Source organism: Salmo salar, chromosome 13, assembly GCF_965601325.2.
Source record: "Salmo salar chromosome 13, fSalSal1, whole genome shotgun sequence".
NCBI classification, from domain to species: domain Eukaryota; kingdom Metazoa; phylum Chordata; class Actinopteri; order Salmoniformes; family Salmonidae; genus Salmo; species Salmo salar.
Window position 1 is genome coordinate 102,377,124 of NC_138303.1, and position 23,335 is coordinate 102,400,458.

Consider the following 23,335-nt stretch of genomic DNA (forward strand, 5'->3'; position numbering starts at 1 on the left):
TTCAAACTGCATTGTTGGTTAAGGGCTTGTAAGTAAGCATTTCACTCTAAGGTCTGTTGTATTCAGCGCATGTGACAAATACAATTTGATTTGATTTGTTTTGATGTGTCTGTTACTTGAACTCTGTGAAACATTTACTAGGGCAGCAATCTGAGGTGCAGTTAATTGCCGATTTCTGAGGCTGGTAACTCTAATGAACTTATCCTCTGCAGCAAAGCTAACTCTGGGTCTTCCTTTCCTGTGGCGGTCCTCATGAGAGCCAGTTTTTGCAACTGCACTTGAAGAAACTTTCAAAGTTCTTGACATTTTCCAGAATGACTGATCTTCATGTCTTAAAGTAATGATGGACTATCATTTCTCTTTGCTTATTTGAGCTGTTCTTGCCATAATATGGACTTGCTCTTTTACCAAATAGGGATATCTTATGAATGGCAACCCTACCTTGTCACAACACAACTGATTGGCTCTAACACATTAAGAAGGAAAGAAATTCCACAAATTAACAAGGTACACTTGTTAATTGAAATGCTTTGTAGATGACTACCTCATGAAGCTGGTTGAGAGAATGCCAAGCAGTCATTATTTACCTTTATTTAACTAGGCAAGTCAGTTAAGAAGAAATTCTTATTTTTAATCAGCCTAGGAACAGTGGGTTAACTGCCTTGTTCAGGGGTTGGATGACAGATTTCTTTACCTGGTCAGCTCGAGGATTCAATCTTGCAACCTTTCGATTACTAATCCAACACTCTAACCACTAGGCTACCTGCCACGAGTTTTCAATAAGGCAAAGGGTGGCAACTTTGAAGAATCTCAAATGTTTAACACTTTTTTGGTTACTACATGATTCCATATGTGTTATTTCATGGTTTTGATGTATTAACTATTCTTCTACGATGTAGAAAATAGTCAAATAAAGAAAAACCCTTGAATGAGTAGGCGTGTCCAAACTGTTGACTGGTACTGTACATTTAATTTAGTAATTGTACGGGGGGCGGCAGCGTAGCCTAGTTTGTAGCGCGTTGGACTAGTAACTGAAAGGTTGCAAGTTCGAATCCCCGAGCTGACAAGTTACAATAAATATCCATATGGGCAATACAAATATATTTCATTTCTGGACACAGACTTCTTCAACTGCGGTTCATGAAATCGTATTTTATTCAAGCAGTTTATAAAGTACAGAGGGGGGTCCATGGGCACGTCTGTCGCAGGGCTATTGTGTAACTTCAGAACGCCGATTTTTGGTTTCGTTTATGGACTAGTCGCATGAGCTGCTGGGCTAGCCAGCTGCTTAGCATAGTGTAGTGTGTCATTGATTTAGCTATAGTCTATGAATTAAAAGCTTGCTAGATGACACCCCGTAGACATCGATAGCATGCAACAAAAGGTAACGCTGCTTTTCCTGCCACCGTATCTCTGCGTGCCAGCATGAAAGCTATAGCTAGTTAGCTAGCTAGCATGCCCGGCTAAATTTTCAGTTGAACTTCATGTTATATATTTCGATCAATCGCTTAGCTCTGATTTATTCCTATAAACTAACTTAGCTATTGCCAAAAGCATGTTGACTTTCTGATTGTATTAGTCATATCTTCAGATCCTCTGTTGTCTTTGCTATCAGCAGAATAGTACGTTGTTGAACTACAAAAGCGCTCCATCTATGTCAATGTTAGATTGCAGTGAAACCTTTGTGCCATGCCATAACATTACCCTGTTGTGTGTCCCTTTCATCTTTTCAGCCTTAAAACGGTGCCAGAACTCTGAAATCTGATGGTCCAAAATGCCTCAAAAACTCAAGTTACACAAGAGTAGTCACTACATTGAGCTGGGGAGTTACCAGTACTGGCCAGTTCTGGTGCCTCGGGGAATCCGTCTGTACACATTTGAACAGATCCCGTTATTCTTGAAAGAAAACCCATACATTACAGATGGATACAGAGCACACTTGACATCAAAACTCTGTTTAAAAAGGTATGTGAAATCAAGAGAATAAGCCTAGTTGTTGTAGCTTCAGTTTTGTAATATATAGATAGTTGTTGTGTAGCCTGGTCCCGGATCTGTACTGTCTTGCCAACTCATATGGTCCTCGTCACACCAAACAAAATGACCATAGCAGTTGGCAAACAGCACAATCAGATCTGGAACCAGGCTAGTTGTTGAGTGTGTTGTGTATTGTTTTCCACCCCTCTAGCATCTTTGTGCTGTCCAATGAAACAGTCAACATATGGACTCATCTGTTGGGTTTCCTCCTGTTCTTCCTACTGGGGGTGAATGACATGTCTACAGTCCTGCCGGCTTCAGGTGCCAACAGAGAAGACTATGTCATCTACTGCATAGGACTCTTCTGCTTTCAGGTGTGTGTGTGTGTGTGTGTGTGTGTGTGTGTGTGTGTGTGTGTGTGTGTGTGTGTGTGTGTGTGTGTGTGTGTGGGTGCATGTGACAGAGGTCACAGCGATCTGTCTTATGTCCATGAAAATCTTTAGCTACTTTGCTTTTGTGCCTACACACCTGTAATGTTCTATTCTGCAACTCTGCGTTTAGTACTGTTGTAGTATTGTTACCTGTTGTTTTTCTAGGTGTGTATGCTGTGTTCAGTGGGGTATCACCTCTTTTCCTGCCACCGCTCAGAGAAGACGTGTCACCGCTGGTTGGCGCTGGACTTCGTTGGAATCTCTGTGGGAATCCTGGGCTGTTACATTCCAGGGGTCTTCTATGCCTTCTACTGCATCACTGTATGTTGGACAATATAATAGACATTTCAGCCCATTGTTTTTATTTCACCCATAATGATATATAAAAAAAAATATTTTGCCCATAAAATATATAAATATATAGTCTTGTGAAACCAGACTGATCTGTCTGGTTTAACAAGGCTAATAAAGATAACATGTTAAACTAATGGGGAGATATACCTACATAAACTGGCTCTGAAATGTAATCTCTTCTTCTCCTGCCCTTTATTCTTGTTTTCTCTCTTCACCCCCCAGTTCTGGAGACAGGTGTACTTGGTGATTGTTCTAGCGTTGATATTGGCCATATTCTCGGCTCAGATCCACCCTCACTACCTCTCTAAGGAGTGGCAACACCTGCGGACCACCATCTTCTGCTTTGTGGCTGGCTACGGAGTCATCCCAGCTATCCACTGGGTCTGGCTCAATGGAGGCTTCAGCTCCGCTGTCGTCCAGGTGAAACTGCAGAATTGTTATACAATTATTACAAAGATGAAATGCATACAAAGATTTATAAATACAAATATTACAATGCAAGAAAATATTCTGCGCAGGAGTGAAGTATTTCTTACTGTATTGCAGTTGTTCCTCCCTCGTGTGATTGTGATGTATTTGATAGCTGGAGCTGCGTTCCTCTTTTACATCTCTAAAATCCCAGAACGCTGCTTCCCAGGTGAGCCTTCATGCTTGACACATCTATTCCACAATATTACAAATGACCTTGCATAGCAAATAACCACTCATGTGATTAAGATGAGTAATTGTGCACCTTGCCTTCCCAGGTGTGCCTTCATGACTTCATGCTTTTGACCCATTTATAAGACATGTATAACATAATACTCTTTCCATTTGTTACTGTACACTGAGTGTACAAGATATTAGGAACATCTGCTCTTTCCATGACAGACTGACCAGGTGAATCCAGGTGAAAGCTATGATCCCTTGAATGGGGTATGGTAGTAGGTGCCAGGTGCACCGGTTTGAGTGTATCGAGAACTGCAAAGCTGCTGGGTTTTTCACGCTCAGCAGTTTCCCGTGTGTATAAAGAACAGTCCACCACCCAAAGGACATCCAGCTAACTTGGCACAACTGCGGGAAAGATTGGAGTCAACATGGGCCAGTATCACTGTGGAACGCTTTCGACACCTTGTAGAATCCATGCCCCGAAAAATGTAGGCTGTTCTGAATGCAAAAGGGGGTGAAACTCAATATTAGGGTGTTCCTAATGTTTTGTACACTCAGGGTATTTTTCAGTCACCTTTTTTTTTGCCAACTTTTGATTGGCCAAATAGCCTGTCTTCCATTTCCTTATTCCAATCTCAAAAAAAACTTTGAACACTTAATATTTGAAGTGACCTTTTGATGAGCTTGTGATGCCCTTTGACCTCCACAGGTCAGCTGAACTATCTGGGTGCCAGCCACCAGGTGTGGCATGTCCTGGTAGTGTTTATGTTCTACTGGTGGCACCAGACTGCAGTGTATATAATGAACTTCAGACACAACCAGCCATGCCCTCCTCTACACCAATAGTAGCTAGCTGGAGCCACACAGACTAGCATCCAGCCACCAAGCAACCACAGCCTGTACTGTAGCCACTCAATGCAATCAAGCCAGAATACAGACCTCCTATATAAGCCTATTCTACAGATGCCCAGTCAAGACCCATATCCAAGAACACCCATGACAGTACTGTTAAACCTTACAGGTGTCTGTAGAAAGCTTGAAACCATCTCTGGTTTTAAGGTTTGCTTTTGGTGGTATGCAATCATGTCTGCTTTCTGCTGAGACTTCTGTAATGCCAGGTTATAAGAGATGGAAAGACAGGTCAATCATAACCTGGTCGCAGGTCTGGGAAGCAAGATGGTACAAACAGATCTGGGACCAGGCAGGGTAAGTCCCTAGACACACTGTACACAATACATATACCGCTACAGCTGAAAATTTTCTGTGATTCTCCAATTATCTTTTCATATTCAAGATTTTTTAACCTGATTTGTATCTATTAATTTGCATGTAAGCTACTGTTTGAATGTTACATGCTGTGAAATAATTATCTGCTGCCTTGAGCAAATGGGACCTTACAAAGGGTTATGTGCAATCTACCTACCTACTATCCTATGGAAATGGAACAACAACAAAAAAGTTATTTTTGCTTGAGTAGTTTTATCTGTATTCATCAATACTTGAATTGTTTGTGTGTTGTATTATTGCCTCTGGCACAAACTTCATTGGGTTCTATGGTGGGGCTGAGTAGTTATCTTACTGTATTTCATTAATGGTGGGGCTGAGTAGTTATCTTACTGTATTTCATTAATGGTGGGGCTGAGTAGTTATCTTACTGTATTTCATTAATGGTGGGGCTGAGTAGTTATCTTACTGTATTTCATTAATGGTGGGGCTGAGTAGTTATCTTACTGTATTTCATTAATGGTGGGGCTGAGTAGTTATCTTACTGTATTTCATTAATGGTGGGGCTGAGTAGTTATCTTACTGTATTTCATTAATGGTGGGGCTGAGTAGTTATCTTACTGTATTTCATTAATGGTGGGGCTGAGTAGTTATCTTACTGTATTTCATTAATGGTGGGGTTACTTTTAGTATTAGTGGTCAACTGACCCCCTTCCTCTCACAATCCACTTGAATCTAAGGGCTGATTCAGGAACTGTTTTGAGAAATGTAACCAACTAAACATTAACCCAACGAAATAGATTGGGAGTAAATTCCCCTCGCCTTAATTTGTTAGTCTCCCTGTTGTCACTCTACAGTGTGTGAACAACTGCATAAGAACAAAAGTCCTACTGGCCAGTATTATTGATTGTATGTTGTACACCACAATAGAGTAGTACACTTGAATTCAGGTTAGGTCAAATTACTACCCAGTCTCTCTCCATGCAACAATATACTGGACATCTCCTGCCATTTTAATCCAGTTCCCGGTCATTTAATTAAAGGAAATGTATCCAGCAATGCAATGACATTTTGGTGACCCGTTTTTAGATTGTCTCCAGCTGACATACTTAGCCTCTAGTCAGGTAAGGATGCTCAGAACATATCACAGCCTGTAATGACTGGAAACGCAGCAGACTGTTTGTTTGCCTTGTAAATTCACTTTTGTTTTTAAGTATGACTTTCATTATTTGACTGTGTAATTACTGTATTATTTTACCTGTCTGTCTTGTTTGTTACATTGTTCAACATTTGTTTTTAATTTATTTTGGCATGGTTGATGGACCTTTACTTTTGAATGCTGGCACTGACTAAAGGGGCACATTATTTTAATCTATCTGTAATATGACATGTTTCTCTTTGATTAATATCAATAAATAAAGAATGCCTCAAGAAATATCATTGTTGAAGTTATGTAATGAGAATATTATATCATTTGCAATGACATTTACTTTTACTTGTAGCTACAGTTTTCAGAAAGTGCCCTCATCCTCAAAGTTGACTATATCATGGTCTTCTCCATGCAATCAAACGTCTTCCAGAGCATAGGCTAATTTTGGCATATGAGGATTATATTTTCTCTAAACCGATTCTACAATATAACCTCCCAGCGTAAATTGAGGGATTATAATCTACAGCCATTGTTCTTTTCTTGCAGCCACTAATTCGAATTTTGTAAGGGTTTGAGTTGTCAGATACTCCAAACCTAGATTACAAATCTCCAGATTACAGCCTTGCCTGAGATGACAATTTAATTTTTTAATTTTATTTATTTAACCTTTATTTAACTAGGTGAGTCAGTTAAGAACAAATTCTTATTTACGATGACGGTCTACCCCGGCCAAACCCGGATGACGCTGGGCTAATTGTGCGCCCCCCCATCAGACTCCCAATCACGGCCGGATGTGATGCAGCCTGGATGACAGAGATCATCAATCAAATTCAATCAAATGTATTTATAAAGCCCTTCTTACATCAGCTGATGTCACAAAGTGCTGTACAGAAACTCAGCCTAAAACCCCAAACAGCAAGCAATGCAGGTGTAGAAGCACGGTGGCTAGGAAAAACTCCCTAGAAAGGCCAGAACCTAGGAAGAAACCTAGAGAAGAACCAGGCTATGAGGGGTGGCCAGTCCTCTTCTGGCTGTGCTGGGTGGAGATTATAACAGAACATGGACAAGATGTTCAAATGTTCATAGATGACCAGCAGGGTCAAATAATAATAATCATGGTGGTTGTAGAGGGTGCAACAGGTCAGCACCTCAGGAGTAAATGTCAGGTGGCTTTTCATAGTATCATTCAGAGTATCTCTATCTCTCCTGCTGTCTCTAGAGAGTTGAAAACAGCAGGTCTGGGACAGACCAGTTGAAACTGGAGCAGCAGCATGACCAGGTGGACTGAGGACAGCAAGGAGTCATCAGGCCAGGTAGGCCTGAGGCATGGTTCTAGGGCTCAGGTCCTCCGGGAGCGGGAGAGAGAGAGAGAGAGAGAGAGAGAGAGAGAAAAAGAAAGAAAGAGAGAGAAAAAGAGAGAATTATCGAGAGCATACCGAAATTCACACCGGACACCGGATAAGACAGGAGAAATACTCCAGATATAAAAGTGGAGCTCTATAGGAGAAAGCCCTGCCTCCAGCTGTTTGCTTAGAAATTCTAGGGACAGTAAGGAGGCCTGCGTCTTGTGACCGTAGTGTACGTGTAGGTATGTACGGCAGGACCAAATCGGAAAGATGGGTAGGAGCAAGCCCATGTAATGCTTTGTAGGTTAGCAGTAAAACCTTGAAATCAGCCCTTGCCTTAACAGGAAGCCAGTGTAGAGAGGCTAGCAGTATTATGATCACATTTTCAAATCATCTCTTTCCATGACAGTCAGTTGGCAAAACATGGCAGAGCAAAGAGAAAGTTAGACGCACAAATAACATAACGCCCAAAAGATGCTAACTTCCCCTTTTATTGTAGTGGTGAGAGGTTCACATGTCTCAGGGGTATGATATTTGTGTGTAACTTTCTCACTCATCTTTATTCACGATTCATTCAGGACTATCCGTAATCATGGTAGTATCTACATGAATGTAAAAGTGTTTAGAAACATATTCTAACCTTATTTACTGAACCAAAATATAAACACAACATGAAAAGTGTTGGACCCATGTTTCATGAGCTAAAATAAAAGATCCCAGAAATGTTCCATACTCACAAAAAGCTAATTTCTCTCAAATGTTGTGCCAAAATTTGTTTAGTGGGCATTTAGTCTTTGCCAAGATAATCCATCCACCTGACAGGTGTGGCATATTAAGAAGCTGATTAAACAGCATGATCATTACACAGGTACAGCTTGTGCTGGGGCAATAAAAAGCCACAAAACAATGTGAAGTTTTGTCACACAACACAATGCCACAGATGTTTAAGATTGAGGGAGCATGCAATTGGCATGCTGAATGCAGTAATATCCACTAGAGCTGTTGCCAGAGAATTGAATTCATTTCTCTACCATAAGCCGCCTCCAATGTCGTTTTAGAGAGTTTGGCAGTACATCCAACCGGCCTCACAAACACAGACCACGTGTATCGTGTCGTGTGGGCGAGTGGTTCGCTGATGTCAACGTTGTAAACAGAGTGCCCCATGGTGGCAGTGGGGTTACGGCATAAACTACGGACAACAAACACAATTGCATTTTATCGATGGCAATTTGAATGCAGAGATACCATGATGAGATCCTGAGGCCCATTGTTGTCCGCCGCCATCACCGTGTTTCAGCATGATAATGGCGCAATGATCTGTACACAATTCCTGGAAGCAGAAAATGTCCCAGTTCTTCCATGGCCTGCATACTCTCCAGAGATGTCACCCATTGAGCATGTTTGGGATCCTCTGGATTGACATGTACAACAGCGTGTTCCAGTTCCCGGCAATATTCAGCAACTTCACACAGCCATTGAAGAGGAGTGGGACAACATTCCACAGGCCACAATCAACAGCCTGATCAACTCTATGCGAAGGAGATGTGTTCCGCTGCATGAGACAAATGGTGGTCACACCAGATACTGACTGGTTTGCTGAACCATGCCCCTACCTTTTTTTAAAGGTATCTGTGACCAACAGATGCATATCTGTATTCCCAGTCATGTGAAATCCATAGATTAGGGCATAATTTATTTATTTCAATTGACTGATTTCCTTATATGAAAAATCTTTGAAATTGTTGCATGTTGCGTTTAGATTTTGGTTTTGTATACAATAAAATGTACTCCAAAAGGACACAATACATAATTTACCATTAATTTCTATTGGCCACAAAATCTGAAACACAGCCAAAACGAACAGCAAATACATCCAACAAGTTTGTAGAATCACAAGCCTCATGTAATCATTGCGAGCTAGGAATATGGGACCAAAACGTTTGACTACTTTAATACACAAGGGAATTTGTCCCCTAAAATGGGGGGACTGTGTACAAAAAGTGCTGTAATTTCTAAACATTTCACCTGATATGGATGAATATACCCTCAAATTAAAGTTAACAGTCTGCACCATCATTTCAAATCCAAAGGTCTGGAGTACAGAGCCAAAACCACAAAATAATAACTGTCCTAATATGTTTGGAGCTCACTGTATATATATGTATATTCCGGTCTCTCACATTGCTTGTTCTGATATTTATTAATTTCTTTATTTTCTGCATTATGTGTGTATTGTTTTTTTTGTGCTAGGTATTACTGCACTGTTGAAGCTAGAAACACAAGCATTTAGCTAGATATTACTGCACTGTTGAAGCTGGAAACACAAGCATTTAGCTGGATATTACTGCACTGTTGAAGCTGGAAACACAAGCATTTAGCTAGATATTACTGCACGTTTGAAGCTGGAAACACAAGCATTTAGCTAGATATTACTGCACTGTTGAAGCTGGAAACACAAGCATTTAGCTAGGTATTACTACACTGTTGAAGCTGGAAACACAAGCATTTAGCTAGGTATTACTACACTGTTGAAGCTAGAAACACAAGCATTTAGCTAGGAATTACTGCACTGTTGAAGCTAGAAACAAGCATTTAGCTAGGTATTACTACACTGTTGAAGCTGGAAACACAAGCATTTAGCTAGGAATTACTGCACTGTTGAAGCTAGAAACAAGCATTTAGCTAGGTATTACTACACTGTTGAAGCTGGAAACACAAGCATTTAGCTAGGAATTACTGCACTGTTGAAGCTGGAAACAAGCATTTAGCTAGATATTATTGCACTGTTGAAGCTAGAAACACAAGCATTTAGCTAGGTATTACTGCACTGTTGAAGCTGGAAACACAAGCATTTCGCTGCAGCTGTGATAACATCTGCAAAGGGTGCTCTAAAGCGGTGAGATGTTCTTTACTATTCGGCCATCAGATTTCCCACTAATGCTCATTATAGGACACATCACTGCACTCTATACTCCTCTGTAAATGGTCATCTCTGTATACCCGGCGCAAGACCCGCTGGTTGATGCTTATTTATATAACCCTCTTAGGCCTCACTCCCCCCTATCTGAGATATCTACTGCAACCCTCATCCTCCACATACAACACCAGTTCTGCCAGTCACATTCTGTTAAAGGTCCCCAAAGCACACACATCCCTGGGTCAATCCTCTTTTCAGTTCACTGCAACTAGCAACTGGAACGAGCTGCAAGAAAACATTCAAACTGGACAGTTTTATCTCCATCGCTCTACATTCAAAGATTCAATCATGGACACTCTTACTGACACTTGTGGCTGTGTGATGTGTTTTTGTTTCTACCATTTTGTCCTTCGTGCAGTTGTCTGTGCCTACAGTGCATTCAGAAAATATTCAGACCCTTTACTCAGTACAGTACTTTGTTGAAGCACCTTTGGCAGCGATTACAGCCTCGAGTCTTCTTGGATATGACGCTACAAGTTTGGCACATCTGTATTTGGAGAGTTTCGCCCATTCTTATCTGCAGATCATCTTAAGCTCTGCCAGGATGGATGGAGAGCGTTGCTGCACAGCCATTTTCAGGTCTCTCCAGAGATGTTCGATCAGGTTCAAGTCCAGGCTCAAGGACATTCAGAGACTTGGCCTGAAAACACACCTGCGTTGTCTAGGCTGTGTGCTTGGGGTCATTGTCCTGTTGGAAGGTGAACCTTTGCCCTAGTCTGAGGTCCTGAGTGCTTTGGAGCAGGTTTTCATCAAGGACCTCTCTGTACTTTGCTCCGTTCATCTTTCCCTCGATCCTGACTAGTCTCCCATTCCATGACGCTGAAAAACATCCCCACAGCATGATGCTGCCACCACCATGCTTCACCGTAGGGATGGTGGTGCCAGGTTTCATTGGCATTCAGGCCAAAGAGTTCAATCTTGGTTTCATAAGACTACAGAATCTTGTTTCTCATGGTCTGAGAGTCCTTTAGGTGTCTTTTGGCAAGCAGGCTTTTACTGAGGAGTGGCTTCCGTCTGGCCACTCTACCATAAAGGCCTGATTGGTGGAGTGCTGCAGAGATGGTTGTCCTTCTGGAAGGATCTCCCATCTCCACAAAGGAACTCTGGAGCTCTGTGAGCCATCAGGTTCTTGGTCACCTCCCTGACCAACGAGCCAAGACGTAGTGGTACTGAATCAGCAGACCTAGACCCTGTCACAATGAATGAGCCAAGACGTAGTGGCACAGAATCAGCAGACCTAGACCCTGTCACACTGAACGAGCCAAGACGTAGTGGCACAGAATCAGCAGACCTAGACCCTGTCACACTGAACGAGCCAAGACGTAGTGGCACAGAATCAGCAGACCTAGACCCTGTCACACTGAACGAGCCAAGACGTAGTGGCACAGAATCAGCAGACCTAGACCCTGTCACACTGAACGAGCCAAGACGTCCGACAATCATTTACGACCTAAGAATTTGCCCACGACATGGACATTTTGTCTGGGATGTCAAAATCACAGCTAAAATCGTACTGTCTGCAAAGGCCTTAACAGAACCTGCCTCCCACCTGCTGTGTATGGGCATCCTAGCTCGCTAGTAATGCCTGCCGAACACCTGCCCTCGCAGTCGTTAACAGAACTGTTGGAAAACAGTGTCAGACAGGCGGGGGCGAAGTACACTATCGATGTGCTCGCTAGCTAGATACCTATACCACCAGAGTCCTAGCTAGCAGTGTCCTTCGCTCCCGCCTGCCCTCGCCGTCGTTAACAGAACTGCGGGAATGCATTGCCCAACAGGCGGGGTCGACAGTCTACGGTTGTCCTAGATATCGCTCCCGCCTCTTTTTCTTCCATGGGTTTTAATTGGCGGTTGACATCCAACGTTATGGTGCATCACCACCACCTACTGTACTAGAGCGCCCCCAACTCCCGCCTGTGTCCTAGCTAAAAAAGGTACCAATGGAAGGGAAGTATAAAGAGGGGTTCCTGCATACGATGCCGTCTGATGGAGACATGAAAAAGAAAGGAGAGCCGCACACTCTAGGAGCTCAGATGCAATTATTTAATAACCTAATAATCAACGTTTCGACAGACGTTGGTTATTATTGCATGCTATCAGCCGCTAAGGTTATTATTAGGTTATTAACTGATTGCATCTGAGCTCCTAGAGTGTGCGGCTCTCTTTTCTTTTTTTTGTGTTCTATTCTGCTAGCCAGCACTTTGCCTAAACAGGTGTGCGTTTCTTCCGCCTCCAGTCTCATGGAGACATAACATGCGCAGTTTGATCTACTCTAGAGATACAAGAAAGGAGGAAATAGGAATCCCATTGGGCAATGAATGGAGGTAGTATAACGCCCCACCCAGCAGACTGTTGACCAATCGCTTTCACGTTCACGCGTCATGCTACGTCACGTGGTTGCTAAACTAACGTACCTATTTTCCTCGAAAGTACGTAATGTCACGATTTCAAAGCCATACAATATTGCATAGGAAATTAATTATCTTACATCTAGGAAAATATTTGTAATGTTGTACTTCTTGATGACAAAATTCATGCTAATGTGTTTTTAAGCTAGCGCCCAACTGACTCCCATTCACTCCATGAAGGAGAGCTCTCCTTGTCCCAGAATCGTCCAGACTGCACCGTATGGCTCACTGACGTACAATGGGCAACGTACACAATAGGCGTTAATACGATTGCAATGGAGTTTCCCATCTCCTCAAAAGGACTGTATTTCTGGCTACTCCAGAAAGTGATGTTGCACGCTACCTCAGTAACTCAAGCAGAAGGCCAACCTGGGTAGTCTACTGCTGGCTGCTATTAGCAACTAAATTATCCTTATAACTTCTTCTGTTAGCGATTTAAATAAATTGTTTCATGGACATAGATCTGGTATATTACAAGCAATTATTGGAACCATAATTGTCTTCGATTAATTTTTTTTACACAAAGATATACATTTTTCCATTCACTATAATGGGGCCCAGTTCTGCTAACAAATGCCTGCAGTACAGCGGTCGGTCCCCAAAAAATATATATAGCGGTCGGTCTTGAACTTCCGTGACTTCAAGAGGGAGCAAGCGTTCTCCTCCATAGAGAATGATAGATGCCTCTAGTGGCCAAAATGCTATTTTAGCGTGGGCAGCGCTATTGAGTGCATCCACCATGCTTCCGCCATTTTAAAGTAGTCAAAATAGTCATCTGGATGGGGTTTCCTATGGGTTGTAGCCACAATGGCGCTGCGGCTGTCCATGCTGTCACAGATGAGTCCTCTATCTATCTATCTCTATGTTCTCCCCTAGTCTGCTGCATACTTTTTGGGGGGACAGCTGGGGCACCTTTTTCGGCAATCAAAGCCAATCGAGGAACACGGCCAAACTGATCTCAACACTTGAGTACTAGGCTATTGGAAATCCAAATAATTGATTTAGATTATGTATTTGGATAAATACCACATCATTTATTTACAACTAATATTCTATATTCTTCAATAAATTGACTTGTTCATATCTTTCTATCTCTCCAGTGTAGCTATCCATTGTAGTAAAATTAAATCATTGCAGTAGCTGTAGCTGTATCATAAATCATATACATTTGGCTATTTGGGTCATTTCCATAATATCCAGATGGGCCATAAAAAAGCTTTTATTTATGATCAGATATTTGGAGCCAACCAGACTTAAACTGGTGTTCATGAAATCGTATCACAGAGTAACTGTCTTTGATCGTATTGTATTCAGGCAGTTTATAAAGTCCAGAGAGGGGGTCCTCGGGCACGATTTGCGCAGCCATGTCCATTGTGTAATTTCAGAACTCAGTTTTTTTGTTTTGTGCTTATGTATTTTCAAGCATGAGCTGCTGGGTTAGCCAGCTGCTTAAAATATTGTATTAATAGCTTGCTAAATCACAAAGTAAGGTGTATTGTAGCTAGATGACACCACGTAGCCATCGATAGCATGCAACAAAAGGTAATTTTCTCTCTGCGAGATCAATTCCGCATGCTAGCATGTCCGGCTAAATTTCAAGTTGGAATGCAAGAGGAATGCATATATTTTGATCGATCGCTTAGCTCTGATTTATTCCAATAAATGATCTATTACCAAAAGCATGTTGACTTGCCAATTTTATTAGTCATAGGTTCAGATCCTCTATTTGTCTTTCCTAGAAAAGCGATCTAACGTTATGCTTGCCAGAATATACTGACCCCTACCATTATGCTTGTTTACACTGAGCTGCACTGGGGTCGGAACGCAATCATGGTTACATTAAAAGCTCATTTATTATTGATCTGTCAATGCCATCAGGAGGCTCCATGTGGAGGTTATGATGCAAAATTGCAGAGCCTCTGGAGGCTTGCAAAGGCCAAATCTAGCTCCATATGGCAATACATAGGGCTCAACGTAGCCAGTGCTTAATATTGTCAGGAGCTGAGTAGGGAAAGGGGGGATACCTAGTCAGTTGTCCAACTGAACATATCTTCCACATTTAACCCAGAGAGGTGCAGGGGGCTGCCTTAATCAATGTCTTCGGCACCCAGGGAACATTGGTTGAACTGCTTTGTTCAAAATAACAGATTTTTACCTCGTCAGCTCGGAGTTCGATCCAGCAACCTTCCAGTTCCTCGCGCAACGCTCTAACCACTAGGCTACCCACTAGTACCGGCAACTCACATTTTCTACTGCTTGAGCTCCTGTTCCTCTTATAGAATATTAGCTCAAAAGTAGTGTAGAGCTGCTGCACATAAGTATAAACCGTACCGGCACAAAAATTGAGTACCGGCAGCTATTTCAGTCCAAGTCAAGCACTGCCTATAGCTCCACAGTGACATGATTGGTTGATGGTAGGTGGGGGGCAGTTCATCCTGTATAAACACAAACTCGCTTACTTCACAAAAACACATGGAGAACTTTGACGAGGGACTATCAGAACAAATTCAGCAGTATAATACATCTTTATGTATGGATTTCAAAGACACAAAAATAAGTTTGAACTCCTGGAAAGACATTGTGGAGGAAGCTTCCGAGTGGCGCAGTGGTCTAAGGCACTGCATCTCAGTGCAAGCGGCATCACTACAGTCCCTGGTTTGAATCCAGGCTGTATCACATCTGGCTGTGATTGGGAGTCCCATAGGGCAGCACACAATTTGCCGTGGTAGGCCGTCATTATAAATGAGAATTTATTCTTAACTGACTTGCCTAGTTAAATAAAGGTAAAATAAATAATAATAGGAATACAGTTGAAGTTGGAAGTTTACATTGTGTATGTAAATGTCAACTGTATTCCTATTATTATTTATTTTACCTTTATTTAACTAGGCAAGTCAGTTAAGAATAAATTCTCATTTATAATGACGGCCTACCACGGCGATGCTGGGCAAATTGTGTGCCGCCCTAGGTTGGAGTCATTAAAACTCATTTTTCAACCACTCCACAAATTTCTTGTTAACAAACTATAGTTTTGGCAAGTCGGTTAGGACATCTACTTTGTGCATGACACAAGTCATTTTTTCAACAATCGTTTACAGACAGATTATGTCACTTATAATTCACTGTATCACAATTCCAGTGGGTCAGAAGTTTACATACACTAAGTTGACTGTGCCTTTATACAGCTTGGAAAATTCCAGAAAATGATGTCATGGCTTTAGAAGCTGCGGATAGGCTAATTGACATCATTTAAGTCAATTGGAGGTGTACCTGTGGATGTATTTCAAGGCCTACCTTCAAGCTCAGTGCCTCTTTGTGTGACATCATTGGAAAATCAAAGGAAATCAGCCAAGACCTCAGAAAAACAATTGTAGACCTCCACAAGTCTGGTTCATCCTTGGGAGCAATTCCCAAATGCTTGAAGGTACCACGTTCATCTGTACAAACAATAGTACGCAAGTATAAACACCATGGGACCACGCAGCCATCAAACCGCTCAGGAAGGAGACGCATTCTGTGTGCTAGAGATGAACGTACTTTGGTGTGAAAAGTGCAAATCAATCCCAGAACAACAGCAAAGGACCTTGTGAGGAAACAGGTACAAAAGTATCTATGTCCACAGTAAAACGAGTCCTATATCGACATAATCTGAAAGGCTGCTCAGCAAGGAAGAAGCCACTGCTTCAAAATCGCCATAAAAAAAGCCAGACTACGGTTTGCAACTGCACATGGAGAAATGTCCTCTGGTCTGATGAAACAAAAATAGAACTGTTTGGCCATAATGACCATCGTTACGTTTGGAGGAAAAGCGGGAGGCTTGCAAGCCGAAGAACACCATCCCAACCGTGAAGCACGGGGGTGGCAGCATCATGTTGTGGGGGTGCTTTGCTATAGGAGGGACTAGTGCACTTCACAAAATATATGGCATCATGAGGAAGGAAAATTATGTGGATATATTGAAGCAACATTTCAAGACATCAGTCAGGAAGTTAAAGCTTGGTCGCAAATGGGTCTTCCAAATGGACAATGACCCCAAGCATACTTCCAAAGTTGTGGCAAAATGGCTAAAGGACAACAAAGTCAAGGTATTGGAGTGGCCATCACAAAGCCCTGACCTCAGTCCTATAGAACATGTTTGGGCAGAACTGAAAAAGTGTGTGCGAGCAAGGAGGCCTACAAACCTGACTCAGTTCCACCAGCTCTGTCAAGAAGAATTGGCCAAAATTCACCCAACTTATTGTGGGAAGCTTTTGGAAGGCTACCCAAAACGTTTGACCCAAGTTAAACAATTTATGATCCTAACTGACCTAAGACAGGGAATTTTTACAAGGATTAAATGTCAGGAATTGTGAAAAACTGAGTTTAAATATATTTGGCTAAGATGTATGTAAACTTCCGACTTCAACTGTAGATGCAGTAAAGAGGTCAATGGAATGCAGACCGTGGGGGATAGAAGGGCGATTGGCGCACATTCAACAAATCTGATCTAAGAAAGTGGATATTTGTGAAATCCGTCATGATTGATGTATTGTAACAGACCCACAATGTGGTTATTAAAATCAGATATAGATGTATTTGGCTGTTTTCGCTGCATAACATTTAGATGTTGTCCCTTTTCAGGTTTAGAAAATGTGACTAGTAAATGCTATCTCCCGTTTGTATAATCAGGTTAGCATAGCTAGCATACAGAAATTGGTGGTGTAGTCAAAGTCGTTTTATACTGTAATGCAGTTGATTGATGACATGAACATGTATTGGGGTTGACCTCCATACAAACATATAGTGTGAAATACACATATAAACAACAGCCTAAATGTAGGCTGATTTTGCTGGGGGGCAATGAGGAGATTCGGGATGGAGATGCAGGTGGGAAAACGGTGCATCCTTTTTACTTCATGCTATTTTGGCTGAGCTATGTCAAGCACCGGGAAACGGACTCCAACAACTCAGAAGAGGTAAGGACTTTTCTTTTTGTTTAGCCAGTTGCTCGTAATTAGCTGGATGGCTATAGAGATTAATCCTGAATCACTACGAGTGGTGTGGTGCAGACCAATTTATTGGATGCGTATGACAGCTGCCCGAAGCTCAAGAAGTATGAATGCTTTGACTTCTGCTGAGGCCGCATCGCTGTAAATGCTGTACAGCCACTACAGACTCGGATTGACCATAAAATCAGCTTTTAAGACACTGTGGAGCTGGCGCGAAATATGGATCGGAAAACATACCTCAATGCAGGATGGGATATGCCACTAAATTTGACCTTTATCCACACTGATACATCGAGAAGATTGAAATACTGCTAATTTTCCCAGAAAACTGCCCTTTTTGTCCTCATGCTAGCTAGCAGTAGCCACCGCAGTCATTTTGAAATGTAGGGTCAGCCAATCACCTCCTTTGTTGTTCAACGCCACGTGCCATTCCATAATGGCTGCTTTGGCTGATGTTAGCTAGCATGATAACACAAAGGGCTGTTTTTCCAGTTTTTCAGTGTGGATGTGGATGAAGTGTGGATGAAGGTACAACTTGCAGTACAGTACCCATTCCTTAATTGAGGTACGTTTTCCGACCTTTATCTCCTGTCGGCTCCACAGTGTCTTAATGTAACCATGATTGCGTTTAGACCCCAGTGCAGCTGTGTAAACAAGCATAATGGTAGCGTGGGTATCTTCGGCCAATCTTTGATTGCAGTGACACCTTAGTGCCATGCCATAACTTTACCCTGTTGTGCCCCTTTCATCTTTTCAGCCTTAAACCTGTGCCAGAACCGTGAAATCTGATGTTCCAAAATGCCTCAGAAACTCCTCAAGTTACTCCTGGGAAGTTACCAGTGGCTGGCCAGTTACTGGCCCGTCCTTATGCCGAGGGGAATCCGTCTGTACACATTTGAACAGATCCCGTTATTCATGAAGGAAAACCCATACATTACAGATGGATACAGAGCCCGCTTACAATCCAAACTTTGTTTAAAAAGGTATGTCAAGAGAATAATATAGCTAAGCTCAATGTAAAGTAGTACGTTGTTGTACAATGTTGTTGCTAGTTGTTGTATAGCCTGGTCCCAGGTCTGTACTGTCTTGCCAACTCATATGGTTATTGTCATGTCAAACAAAATGACCATAGCAGTTGGCAAGACAGCACAAACAGATCTGGAACCAGGCTAGTTGTTGTGTATTGTTTTCCACCCCTCTAGCATCTTTGTGCTGTCCAATGAAACAGTCAACATATGGACTCATCTGTTGGGTTTCCTCCTGTTCTTCCTACTGGGGGTGAATGACATGTCTACAGTCCTGCCGGCTTCAGGTGCCAACAGAGAAGACTATGTCATCTACTGCATAGCACTCTTCTGCTTTCAGGTGTGTGTTTGGGTGGGTGGGTGAGAGTGAGAGAGAGACAGACAGAAAGAAAGAGACAGACAGAAAGAAAGAGACGGACAGAAAGAAAGAGAGTGAAAGAAAGAAAGAAAGCGAGAGGTCACAGCTATCTGTCAGTCTTATTTTGTTGTGGTTTACAGGTCTAACCTGTGTTCAGGAGAAGTAATGCTGGTGTATTTGACCTGTTTTTCTAGGTGTGTATGCTGTGTTCTGCAGGGTATCACATGTTCTCCTGCCACCTCTCAGAGAAGACGTGTCACCGCTGGTTGGCGCTGGACTTCGTTGGAATCTCTGTGGGAATCCTGGGCTGTTACATTCCAGGGGTCTTCTATGCCTTCTACTGCATCACTGTATGTTGGACAATAATACATTCCATTATTTGTTTTCTTTTTCCACTCATACTGTTTGTTTCTGTAAATATATACCTGTGCAAACTGGCTCTGAAATCCCATCTCCTCCCCACATATCTTTCCCCGTTTCCTGTCTACTACCCCCACCCTCTTTCTCTCATCAATAGTTCTGGAGACAGGTGTATCTGGTGACTGCTCTAGCGTTGATATTGGCCGTGTTCTTAGCTCAGATCCACCCTCACTACCACTCTAAGGAGTGGCGACACCAGCGTACTGCCATCTTCTGCTCCGTGGCTGGCTACGGGATCATCCCCGCCGGCCACTGGGTCTGGCTCAATGAAGGCCTCGGCTCAGCTGTCGTCCAGGTGAGGCAACAGATTCCTGAATTAACACTTTATTTGAAAGTGTGTTGACTTCATAACACATTCATAAACAGTACAATTATGCATCAGAGTCAAGTATTGTTACCCTTACCATCTGTTCTCTCTGTCTGCAGTTGTTCCTCCCTCGTGTGATTGTGATGTATTTGATAGCTGGAGCTGCGTTCCTCTTTTACATCTCTAAAATCCCAGAACGCTGCTTCCCAGGTGAGCCTTCATGCTTGACACATCTATTCCACAATATTACAAATGACCTTGCATAGCAAATAACCACTCATGTGATTAAGTGCACCTTGTCTTGCTCAAGTGACCTTGTGATGCACTTTGACCTCCACAGGTCAACTGAACTATCTGGGTGCCAGCCACCAGGTGTGGCATGTCCTTGTGGTGTTTTTGCTCTACTGGTGGCACCAGACTGCAGTGTATATAATGAAATTCAGGCACAGCCAGCCCTGCCCTCCTTTCTACACCCAGCCTGGTCTCATAGACTAGACGTAACATAGTAAAAGTTAATCCGGGACACTCAAATTAGTATGATATGTTACGTTTGGTATGGGTGGTTGGTCAAGGTGGATGGGTGGGCGTATAACATGAATGTCTAGCTATCCAAAAGGTTGTGTGTTCAAATCTCGTCACGGACAACTTTAGCAACTTTTCAACTACTTACAACTTTTTAGCTACTTTGAAACTACTTAGCATGTTAGCTAACCCTTCCCCTAACTCTTTTAGCAAGCTCTTCCCCTAATTTTAACCCTTTAACCTAACGCCGAACCTTAACCCGTAACCCTAAACTAGCTAACATTAGCCAGCTAGCTAATGTTAGGTACAACGAATTGGTATTCGTAACATATCATACGTTTTGCAAATTCGTAACATATTGTACATTTACAGATTCATAACAAATTGTACATTTAGCAAATTCTTAACATATCATCCAAATTGTAATTCATAACTTATCATACGAAGTGGATGATGACATCAACAAATTAATACATACAATACGAAACGTAACATATCATACTAAATGAAGTGTCTCAGAATTACGTACAGAATAATACAAAATGCTGAGAGACCAGATTGCTACACAAGCAGTGACTAGAGCCTCAAGCTGGCCCAGCCACCAACTGAGCAACAACCGCCTGTACTGTAGCCACTCGATGCAATTAAAAAAGACTACAGACCTCTAGAATTCTATCATACAGATGCCCAGTCAAGCAGACAAGAGCATAGCCTCCCTACCAGAACAACTATAACCACACCGTTAGACCTTGCAGATGTCTGTAGAAAGAGCGAACGAGTAAAAGAGTGGAACCATCTCCCTGGTTTTAAGGATTGCGATTGGTGGTATGCAATCGTATCTGCTTTGTGCTGAGACTTCTGTAAGGCCAGGTTATAAGAAGGAAAGACATGTCAGTCATAGCCTGGTCGCAGGTCTGGGAAGTAAGATGGCACAAACAGACCTGGGACCAGTCTTGGTGAAGTCACTAGGACACACAGTACAGCTTCAACTGAACATGTTCTGTGAATCTCCAATTATATTTTCATATTCAGGATTGTTTTTTTAACCTGATTTGTATCTATTAATTTGCATGTAAGCTACTGTTTGAATGTTACATGCTGTGAAATGGTACTTCTTGAAATGCTTTCTTGAGCACATGGGACTTTACAAGGGTTATGTACAATCAAGAATATATATCCTTTGGAAACCGAACATAGAGCCTATGTTCAGTTATTTTTGCCTGCATAGTTATCTTACTGTATTTCATTAATGGTGGGGCTGAATAGTTATCTTACTGTTTTTCACTAATGGTTGGGCTGAGTAGTTATCTTACTGTATTTCATTAATGGTGGGGCTGAGTAGTTATCTTACTGTATTTCATTAATGGTGGGGCTGAGTAGTTATCTTACTGTATTTCATTAATGGTGGGGTTGAGTAGTTATCTTACTGTATTTCATTAATGGTGGGGTTGAGTAGTTATCTTACTGTATTTCATTAATGGTGGGGCTGAGTAGTTATCTTACTGTATTTCATTAATGGTGGGGCTGAGTAGTTATCTTACTGTATTTCATTAATGGTGGGGCTGAGTAGTTATCTTACTGTATTTCATTAATGGTGGGGTTGAGTAGTTATCTTACTGTATTTCATTAATGGTGGGGCTGAGTAGTTATCTTACTGTATTTCATTAATGGTGGGGCTGAGTAGTTATCTTACTGTATTTCATTAATGGTGGGGCTGAGTAGTTATCTTACTGTATTTCATTAATGGTGGGGTTACTTTTAGTATTAGTGGTCAACTGACCCCCTTCCTCTCACAATCCACTTGAATCTAAGGGCTGATTCAGGAACTGTTTAGAGAGTTGGTTACATTTAAACATAAACCCAATGAAATAGATTGGAAGGAAATGACCCTTGCTTTAATTTGTTTGTTAATAGACTATTTATGAATCCGTCCCTCTAGTCACTTACTATATAACCTAACGTAGCGACGTAACATAGCGACGTAAAAGAAACACTTGAGTAGGATACCCCACATTCTGGTCCTGATGAGAATTATTTTTTTAATTTGTGGGAGGTTCTCTTGTGCACTGTTCAACCAATCCAGTAAATGTGAAGGAGGAGTTAAGATGGAGCGTCGCCTTTTTAAGTGTCCAAAATCTGAAGTGCGTCACAGGCTCTTCCATTTCCACTGAAAACTGGTTGCACCCAGTTTTTAAACCCCGCTGATGGTGCTTACTATATAGTACAGGGGTGTGTGAACAACTGCATAAGAACAAATACTTTAGAGGCCAGTATTATCTATTGTATGACTAATACTGTACGGTTTTACAATCACATTACTGACAGGTCTATCTATGCACAATATGGTGTCCTGTAGATCACAGGTGGCTGGTGGCACCTTAATTGGGGGGGGGGGGCGAGCTTATAGTAATGACTTGGAATTGATTTGATGGAATGACACAAGTGTTTTAATACCATTGTTATGAGCCGTCCTCCCCTCACCAGCCTCCTGTATTGTAGATCTCCTACTGTGTAGCTAATACCCATAGAGGTCATTCGACCTTGTCAGATAATGATGCTCAGAACATATCACAGCCGTTAAAGGCCCACTGTGACATTCACAGCCTGTAATGACTGTTCATTAGCCTTGTTTGTAAATTAGCTTTTGTTTCAAGTATGCCTTTAATTATTTCACTGTATTTTACATGGTTGCTATAATGTCGGTCTTTGGTTGTCCAACATTTGTTTTTCCATTCATTTAGGCATTATTGATGGACTTACTTTTGAATGCTGGAATGCACTGACTAAAGGGGCACATTATTTTAATCTATCTGTAATATGACATGTCTCGAGTATTATAAATGAATAAAGAATGCCTAAAAGGAATGTCATTGTTGAATTCAATTGTCAGAAAAAAGAAGCCATTACTCTCATTATTTACTTTCACTTGTGGCTATATACAGTTATTAGAAAATGGCATCGTCCTCAAAGTTCAAACTTTTATTTTCAATTAATCCCATTCCACAGTTTGTTGTAATCTCTGACCTCCCAGCACAAATTGAGGGATTATAATCTACAGCCATTGTTCTTTTCTTACAGCTACTAATTGGAATTTTGTAAGAAAGGGTTAGAGTTAGATACTCCCAACAGACAACAAATCTCCAGATTAGACCGTCTTGCCTGAGATCATGAATAACCATATCTTTCTTCACGACAGTGTTGGC

The 23,335-nt window shown here is 41.8% G+C and overlaps 2 protein-coding genes across 3 annotated transcripts; both read left to right on the forward strand.

Moving 5' to 3' along the window:
* The first annotated feature begins 988 nt into the window (after positions 1-988).
* On the forward strand, positions 989-6,066 carry LOC106568390 (progestin and adipoQ receptor family member 3). The gene is made up of 7 exons (XM_014138697.3): positions 989-1,384; positions 1,734-1,965; positions 2,186-2,348; positions 2,571-2,726; positions 2,982-3,179; positions 3,306-3,396; positions 4,117-6,066. The coding sequence occupies exons 2-7, from the start codon at positions 1,775-1,777 to the stop codon at positions 4,251-4,253; spliced, it is 936 nt and encodes a 311-aa protein (XP_013994172.3). The 5' UTR covers positions 989-1,384; positions 1,734-1,774; the 3' UTR covers positions 4,254-6,066.
* Positions 6,067-13,838: 7,772 nt separating this feature from the next.
* LOC106568389 (progestin and adipoQ receptor family member 3) lies at positions 13,839-22,997 on the forward strand. Of its 2 annotated transcripts, none has more exons than XM_014138693.3 (7): positions 13,839-14,054; positions 18,258-18,483; positions 18,703-18,865; positions 19,078-19,233; positions 19,401-19,598; positions 19,730-19,820; positions 19,951-22,997. In XM_014138693.3, exons 2-7 carry the CDS (start codon positions 18,299-18,301, stop codon positions 20,103-20,105), a joined length of 948 nt encoding a protein of 315 aa, XP_013994168.1. In that variant the 5' UTR covers positions 13,839-14,054; positions 18,258-18,298; the 3' UTR covers positions 20,106-22,997. The 2 variants fall into 2 exon arrangements, with proteins under 2 accessions (XP_013994168.1, XP_082816655.1); XM_082960529.1 differs by lacking the exon at positions 13,839-14,054 and adding an exon at positions 15,417-17,467.
* The last annotated feature ends 338 nt before the right edge of the window (positions 22,998-23,335 follow it).